Source organism: Cariama cristata, unplaced genomic scaffold, assembly GCF_000690535.1.
Source record: "Cariama cristata isolate BGI_N322 unplaced genomic scaffold, ASM69053v1 scaffold34061, whole genome shotgun sequence".
In the NCBI taxonomy this organism is placed as follows: Eukaryota; Metazoa; Chordata; class Aves; order Cariamiformes; family Cariamidae; genus Cariama; species Cariama cristata.
In genome coordinates this window covers 452-8,298 of record NW_009601634.1, presented here as the reverse complement: position 1 = coordinate 8,298, position 7,847 = coordinate 452, and the positions used below count along the sequence as shown (strand labels likewise).

General features: G+C 51.9%; 1 protein-coding gene across 1 annotated transcript in view; it reads right to left on the bottom strand.

Annotated features, from left to right (window-relative positions):
• Nucleotides 1–7,513, bottom strand: part of CAMKK2 (calcium/calmodulin-dependent protein kinase kinase 2, beta) — a gene marked incomplete at its 5' end in the record, with an annotated part of 8,170 nt that extends 657 nt beyond the window's left edge. Inside the window, 13 exons of the mRNA XM_009710527.1 lie at nucleotides 1,877–2,005; nucleotides 2,561–2,656; nucleotides 2,903–2,990; nucleotides 3,546–3,619; nucleotides 4,094–4,147; nucleotides 4,239–4,438; nucleotides 4,679–4,767; nucleotides 5,055–5,076; nucleotides 5,902–5,938; nucleotides 6,564–6,697; nucleotides 6,790–6,841; nucleotides 6,999–7,052; nucleotides 7,466–7,513. Of these exons, the coding sequence (XP_009708829.1) occupies nucleotides 1,877–2,005; nucleotides 2,561–2,656; nucleotides 2,903–2,990; nucleotides 3,546–3,619; nucleotides 4,094–4,147; nucleotides 4,239–4,438; nucleotides 4,679–4,767; nucleotides 5,055–5,076; nucleotides 5,902–5,938; nucleotides 6,564–6,697; nucleotides 6,790–6,841; nucleotides 6,999–7,052; nucleotides 7,466–7,513 (1,077 nt within the window). The remainder of the gene's footprint in view (nucleotides 1–1,876; nucleotides 2,006–2,560; nucleotides 2,657–2,902; nucleotides 2,991–3,545; nucleotides 3,620–4,093; nucleotides 4,148–4,238; nucleotides 4,439–4,678; nucleotides 4,768–5,054; nucleotides 5,077–5,901; nucleotides 5,939–6,563; nucleotides 6,698–6,789; nucleotides 6,842–6,998; nucleotides 7,053–7,465) is intronic.
• Between the last annotated feature and the right edge of the window lie 334 nt (nucleotides 7,514–7,847).

The window sequence follows — 7,847 nt, the reverse complement described above, 5'->3', positions numbered from 1 at the left end:
CTCCAGCCCAAGTAATTAAGAAAACTAGTGAAAACAAGTCAAAGTACTCTTTTTAAAACAAAACAAAACAAGACAAAACAAAACCCAGAAGGAAGCCTGTTTACAAGTCTCCAGCTGCTTAATACAGGGGCTGTATCCTTGTCTGAAACCCGCGGTGCAACAACTGAACATGCAGGTGAGAGCCACGCTAGGTGTGAGAGGCTGGAAAGGAGAGCAAAGACAAGTCTGGGAAGATTTCCCCCCCCCAGTTTTACTGAGTACTGCATCCAGTACCTGTAAATTCCCAGTTCCCTGTGATTACCTCGCAGAAGAATTCATTGGAAAGGGAGAAGGGAAGGAAGGAACTGACACAATTTTGCCTTAACGTTTACCAAAACCAAGTTGAAAAATTGGCCATTTGTCTAGCTTTGGCTGCAAAACACAAAGTTACCCAGCATCAGCTGCAATCGGAGACTGCTGGGAGCAGAGCAAGTGTCGGGGTTCTTCCCAGGCATCCCCCCAACTTATTTTGCTGGTGGGAGCAGAGAACAACGTCAGCAACACTGGACCCTGCCTCAGCACGTGCATCCTGCTCTGGGAACCCTGGCTTCATTTGATGTCGCTTCTCGTCCCTCTGTGCTTTATTTGTCTGCTCACCATGGTGCACCAACAGCCCTTACACGGCTGAAACGCACATGCCAGCAGGGTCCCACGGGGGAAGGCATTTTATGCAAGAGTCAAAGCTACGTGAATCTTGTACTCGAGCATGAACGCCTGCAGTTGGATGCACAAAGATCAGGCAATTTTGAAGAACAAATGCAAATGGGAAAACACAAGATCTGCCTGGAGGCGGTGCGTTATTCAAGAGGTAGGAGTTGCAGTAAAAGCTCATTTGCCCTAAGCTGTGCTAAATACGCCTGGATTTTCAACGGGGCCGGGAGCACTGAGCCATCCTCCGCAGCAGGGCAGCAAGTCACCTCCGAACAGGAGAAAAGGGAAAAACCCCTCATCAATGGCCATCTCTTTAGAGCAAGATCTGCTTTTTCAGCTTGAGCAGCGCAAGGCATATTTGCATATTAACGTATCTGCGTTTGAAGAGACTTTTGCAGGTTACAAAGTGGGAGAGAGCTCCAGAAACAGAGCCAGATGTGGGCACAGCCACGAGATGGAAAAGGGGCTTAAAAGGGAGAACTGTACTTCAAAAAATCACAGCCCGGCTGTATACAGGCAGATAATGCTGTTCCAGGGAACTGCAAATGGTCGCTCACTGTTTCTCCTAGCCTAAGGGCTAGCGGGCACCCAAAGAAATCATTAGGTTTAAAATCCAAAAGGATTTCACTTTTCACAGAGGGCAGGGTTCTTACCACCACAGGGGGTTGCAGAGAATAAAAATACGAGCTTGAAATGAGATGAGATGAATTCACCAAGAATAGCTCCAGGCAGGGGCTGGCGCACGCTGTGGCCCAGATAAAATCTCCATCCTGGGAAGCTCCCACAGGCCCTACGGCCAGGTGGGCAGAGCAGGGCAGGAGCTCCTCATGCCTGGCCAAAACATCCGCTCCCGGGCACAGACAAGTCCTGGACCAGATGCTCTTTTGCCCTGAGCAAATACAGCGATATTTAGGCAGCCAGCTCAAGCGTGGAGACTGGCAACCCACTGAGGAGTCCCTTTGGGACCGCTCTGAAATATTCCCCCGCACCATGGGGTACGGCCACCTCCAGCGAGATGCTGAGAGCCCATCTTGCAGTGCTTGTTTCTAAGAGAAGGAAAGTCTTTGCTCTAATCCTGCTCAGTGCTTTTGCCCTTCAGCAACAACCTCCAGCTGCTCAGGACCACCCTGGGAGGTGGTGCGGACCCTGGTGTGCGTCCACAGACTGTCGCCTCCCTCGTACTCACCACGGTGGCCAGGCTGGGGATGTGCTTGACCGAATTCTCCACCTCCTCCTCCGTCACCTCGACAAGGGTGCAGTTCTCATCCTCCGTGGGCAGCAGCTCCACTCCATTCTTGGTGACCCAAGGGTGCAACTTCAATTAATAACACAGCCTGTCAGGAATGATTTCCTCTTTTTCGTAACTCAAACAACACAAGCCTGGCAAACGCATCTCCTTGCCCAAGCTATGGCCCCTACAGGCTCCTGAAATACCAGGGAGCAGGGGAGAGACATGCCATCTCACTGGCGAGCCAGCTCACCCCGGCACCACCGGGAACGGCTCAGCCTGGAGCAGAAAATGTGGTGGTGCGGTTCATCCGGAGCCAGCACTGGTCCCTTCTACACAACCGAGCAATAACCTTGGTGACCTACAGCACTGGGCATCCCAGTGGGTTTTGGGGAAGAAGACTTATTTTCACTTTCATCTTACAGATGAGACAGTGCCAAGAGGCAGGAGCGATTTATTCCAGACCATACATATGAGCAGTAGTGATGGGGAGACCCACCGAGCTCTAGTCTTGGACCTGAATTAATCCACAAGAGAAGGCAGAAACCCCTCTTTCTCCTTGCCCACACACCTGGTGTCTCGGGTGACTGCAGGAGGAGCACAAAATGGTTCAGCAATTCCCCCGCAATCCTTTCCCCCTACCTTGGTCTCCATTTTCTCAGCTTCTCGCCCCTTCCAGGCTCTCACAGGGGCGGAGGACCAGAAATCTCCTGCGAAAGGCTGTTGCACAGTACTTTCCTGGTAGCAGAGGAAATACTGTACTCAGGGGATTTCCTTTTGCCTGTGACTTCTGTAGGCACCAAAGGTCCCAAAGCTGAGCAGGTCCCGGAGCAGGGGAAGGAGCTGGGACTTACCTGCCCAGGGGCCCTGGGCACAGGGGGAGGACCTAGCCTGGCGCGATCAAACTGACTCCCAAAAAAAGCCGAGCAAGGAGAACCCAACAGAAGTGAAGCCACAGCCAACACCAGGGGCTTGGGTCAGTACCTTGATTTCTGGGACCGAAATCCTAGATTCAGGATTTTTATCCAGCATCCGTGTAATCAAATCCTTCAAGAAGTCTGTAACTTCTGGCCTGGGGGAAGGAGAGGGGAGAGATGAGATGGGGAAGGGGGTGGATGCTGCCTCCCTTCTTCACCCCAGTGCCAGCCTCCGTGGGCCTTCCCAGGCAGATTGGGGCTGGACCCCAGCCCTGGAAGGGATGCAGTTCTGCGCACTCATATACCCAGATGCCATGCAGCCCTTCCTCCCCAACCCTCCCAGGGAAGCAAAATATCCCCTTTTTGGGTAATCCAAAGCGTGATCCCATGTGTACGGGGCTGGGAGAGCCCAACACAGCTCCACCCAGGCTAAAACCCAACAGGCAGCAACTGCAGCAGTTAATTCGTTCCCTCAAATGCCTCTGCGACTTCAATCGCTCCTTCTTCAGCAACTGCAAACCAAGAGGTGTTCCCTTCACATTTAATGCAAAGGAAGTTTTCCAGGGCCGAGGGCCAACAGAAGGGCTCAGAGCCCGAGTTTTGCGAAACCGCAGCGGAGCAGGGACAGCCTCACCCAGGCAGTGCCTGAGAAATGGCTCAAATGAGCTTTAAAATAAGGGCTGAGGGGTTGGGTTTTTTTGAGTACTTACTGGTCTGGGAACTCCAACGTTTGGGTCTTGATTTTATTGTGTAAACTCAGGATCCTTTCATCCATAAAAGGGCACTACCACGAAGAAAAAGAGCAATGAGAAAAACAACAACCTCTGTTAAGAAGCGGCAGTGGGGCAGCCAGTCGAGCATCAGGACCTCGTAGGGTTTGAAGGAGAACAAGGATCCAGTTATGGGGAAATACCAGAAGATTTCCTATTATATCAATGTCTTCTTTTAAATGCAGTGAAAATAACATTTGACTAAAAATGACCAAATTAACACAACAGCTACTTTCTTAAAAAATTCTGGCCAGGCACAGAATTTTTTCCCCAGGGAAAAAGAGAAACACGGCCCTTTTGGCTGCACCCCTCCCACGGACAGGCAGAAGCTTCCTTTTTCCAGTCACACATCCCCGTCTGCCCTCGGCAACACCCGACTGCTCAAACAGGGGTGCAGGGTGCAAACCCCACCGTGTACCCGGCACATGGGAGGCACACGCCAAACCCCCCTGGACCGCCAAACAGCACTGAAAAATCAATCTCATTACCTGCCCAAACACAAAGCAGTACAGTGTGATCCCCATGGCCCAGACATCCAAAGCCTGCAGAGCAACGGAAGCATAGTTAGATCTGCAACAGACAGCATGTGCAAGGAAGATTTAGTCCAAAACCCCTCAAATCACTATTAAATACCTTTCCAGAGAAGATTTTCCTGGTTTCCGAGAGTGTCTCTGGGGCCATGAAGGCAGGGGTGCCCACTGTATTGGTTAAGAGGGCATCGGCTCCCTTGAACTCATTGCTCACTCCGAAGTCAGCGATCTTGACGTGCCCATCTTCCCCCACGAGGAGGTTGGAAGGTTTAATATCCCGGTGGATTATCTTTTGATAGTGCACTGCAGCCAGAGAAAAAAGAAGCGATTCAGCAGCACCACCAGTCTGCAGCGAAGAAGCTACGAAGCCCCTGCTCGACTGTAAGCCTTTCTGCTGACACCATCACGAGCCCCAGCTTCAAAAACCTCTGTGTAGTAGCATGAGCCACCAGAAACGGCACCATACACCTGCAGAAAGTCCACCTCTGGGTTTTGAAAAAAAAAAAAAAGAAGAAATCCCATCCTTTTTGCACAGATACTTACAGTATTCAATGCCCTTGATCAGATCCTGGAAGTAGAACCGAGCCTGGTCCTCGCTGAGAGGTTTCAGGGTTGGGATTTCCATCACGGGGCTGCAAAGGCAACAGAGAACAGAAATTGTTCCCCATCCAGATGTGCCAAAACAGGTCCTGGAGGCTTTGCTGCCGGCTGGAGACAGCACGCAGCGCCGAATGCAGGCACATACGTACACAACTGTAAGTAGGTTGGGGAGATGCTACCCAAACTTGTAGGAGCACCACCATGAACCTCCCCATCGCCTCTGCGTCCTGTGCCCACGCCGGGTGGCTGAGCTGTGCCACCCACAGACCTGTCTGACGTTCATGCTTTAGTAGGTTTAAATCCGGAATTCAGTACTCACCCTTGCTTCACCAGTTCAAACACTGAAACACAAAAGAGAAGGTGATTATGGATCTCTTACAGGTTAGAGCTCCTGCAAGCACAGTCTCAGCACAAAAGCAATTATTTTAATGACAAAAATTCTAAAAATAATATCTTTTTTAAAAAAAGGAGATGCCATCTTATGCAAGACACATGGCATTTTGGTTGCTCATGTTGTCAACTAAGAGGATGTTGTCAACTGCCTTCTGAGTGCTGCAGCTCCAGCACCATGACGTGCCCTCCACGCGGCACACTAAAACCCTCCGTTTGCCTGCAAAACCGAGGCTGAGCCCATGCCCCAAGCAAAGCTCTGCGCTTGGCCATGAAGGCATCGCACGCTCCTCCGCTAGTACAGGCTGAACATAAATGATGGAAAAGAAATGCCTCCTCCAATAGTGTGGGTATTTACATCAAGCAAACCATTGCAGTCTGCCAGACAGGTTGGGAAATGGCTCATTGGTACCGTGGATAATTAACACGTGCCTTGTTCTTGAAGCCAAAGAAATAAAGCTACTTTCTAGCAGCCCGGCTTCAAAGCTGAGAACATAAATGCTGGTGCCTCTCATGGCAAACCATGCCCTGGTGTGGAATCAAAGCCTATGAAGAGCTATAAGGCACTCCCGTCTCCTTTCTGAACCCAGACTGGATCCCATTTGCTCCGATCATTAGCAGGGATTTGCTCCTCCAGCACATCCAGGCCATACCCGCTCCAGAGGAGAGACCCAACCCCGCACGCAGCCACCCCAAAATGTGGGGGGAACCCTTTGCCCCAGCAAACCCCCATCCCGCTGATGCCCCATGAGCGCCGGAGGGCAGTGGGCAGTTACCCATGTACAGGTGGTCCTCGCTGGGGTCATCCAGGACCTGCCAAAAGAAGCAGAAAGGGAATTAAACAGCACCAAAAAACCTTGCAAATTAAACATTGTGATTTTTTTTTATTTAGCAGCCATCTCAGTTCTGCACCATCAGCATGGGCTGCTGATCTCTGAGCCTCTACTCACAAGAGGTGGGGAAAAAAAAGAGGACACAGATATAGCTATGCTTCAAGGAAGTAAGTATTTAAAACACACAGGAAGCATCATCTGACTCATGAGCCAAATAAACTCCAGCCTGCACATCCTTAATTCTTGATTTTTGGACTGTTTCATATGGGCAGTGGGCAAAGGACAAGGCGGCTGCACTGCAGAACCTGCAGAAACACCGGTTCTTCCCCAAAACCCATCTGAGCATTTGTTTCATCCAAGGAAGCAACATTTTTCTGCATTTCCATTTTGGGGCAGGGCAGAAAAAAAATCCTCTTTTGGGAGGTGGGAATAAAAAAACCTTTTAAACCCGGGAAAAAACAAGTCTCCCATAGGCAGGACCATGGCCATGCCAGCCCTTCTGTGGTCACTCCCCTCTGCCCAAACCAACGTGTAGCCCATCCCTGCAGCATCCAGCCTCCTTCACGCTCGGGCTGGGTTTCAGAAAGGGGCTGACCGGTGCTTACCTCCACCAGCTTCACCACGTTGGGGTGGTCCAGCTTCTTCAGGATGGCAATCTCCTGGTAGACCTGTTCGATGGGCCCTTTGGGCTGCAGGCAGCCCTCGGGGGCAGCTTTGGCCCCGCGGGGCGGTGGGCGGCCTGCAGGAAAGGCAAAGACGGGGTGTGCGGTCGGGAACGAGGCCTCAGCATCCCCAAAGCATCCCCCACCCTAAAGCTGTTGTGCCACTTACGGGGGAAGCCCGCCTGTCTCATCAGCTTCTTTTTGGAGAGAACCTTCATTGCCTGCAACAGAGGAAAATACGTGGGATTTGGGGCAAATCAAGGATAAAACAGGGCCGGTGGGATGGAGCCGGCACGGAGTCGGGCAGGGATTCAGCAGAGGGGATTCATCCCTATCCCACCTGCCCCGCTGTGGGCTCCAGGGCCATGCACTACTCACATAGTAGGTGTTATCATCCTCGTTGTAGGCTAGCTTCACCACCCCGTAGGAGCCCTAGAGAGAGGCACAGCCATGGGGGACCAGTTAGGGACAGTCCAAAAAACCCACAGCACCCAACTGGGCTCCAGGTCCCTCCACAAACCCGGCCCCACCGGGATCACAGAGCTGGTGGGAGATACTGGAAGTAGTGAGGTATATGGTCTGGCATATCATCGCCAGCAAAGAAAAGCTTCAAATGGCCCATTTTGTGGCAGGGAGGGGGAACGTGGAAAATTAATAATAAATTTTTAAAAATATACAATTCAATTGGCACCACCCAGAAGAGACCGGTGTTGCAGCGAGGAGCTGGCTGAGTTGCCGTGGTGAGCGGCTGAACTTGCCATCTCACCACCTGGAGAGCAAAAGCGAGCCCAACGCTTTCCCATCCCAAATCCCTCCGTCCCACCCCAAACTCAGCCAATATTCACCTTCCCGATCTCGTCCTTCAGCTTGTACTGGTTGAGCTGCACACAGTCCTGCAGGGAGAGAGGCAGGGGTCCCACATGAGCCACGAAACCGCTCGCATTCGCTCTCCTCCTTTTAAATCTCCAGCAAAAATTTCTTTGCAAACTCATGCCCTGTTCTGCTCTGCCTGGGCACGCACTTGGGGCTGGACAGCTTTGATTCATGAGCCGTAAGCGCCAGCTGCCCGGCCACGCGTCGGCGTGTTTATAGACGGTTAATTGTGAACGCTAACAGCCGGGCGGGCGATATTGTCTGCTCACGTGGAACGAGCGCGCAGGATGGACGGGCGGGTGGCGGTGGGGATTAGCAGCCAGGAGAGCCCCGGGAGGGGGGTTTAACGCCGGC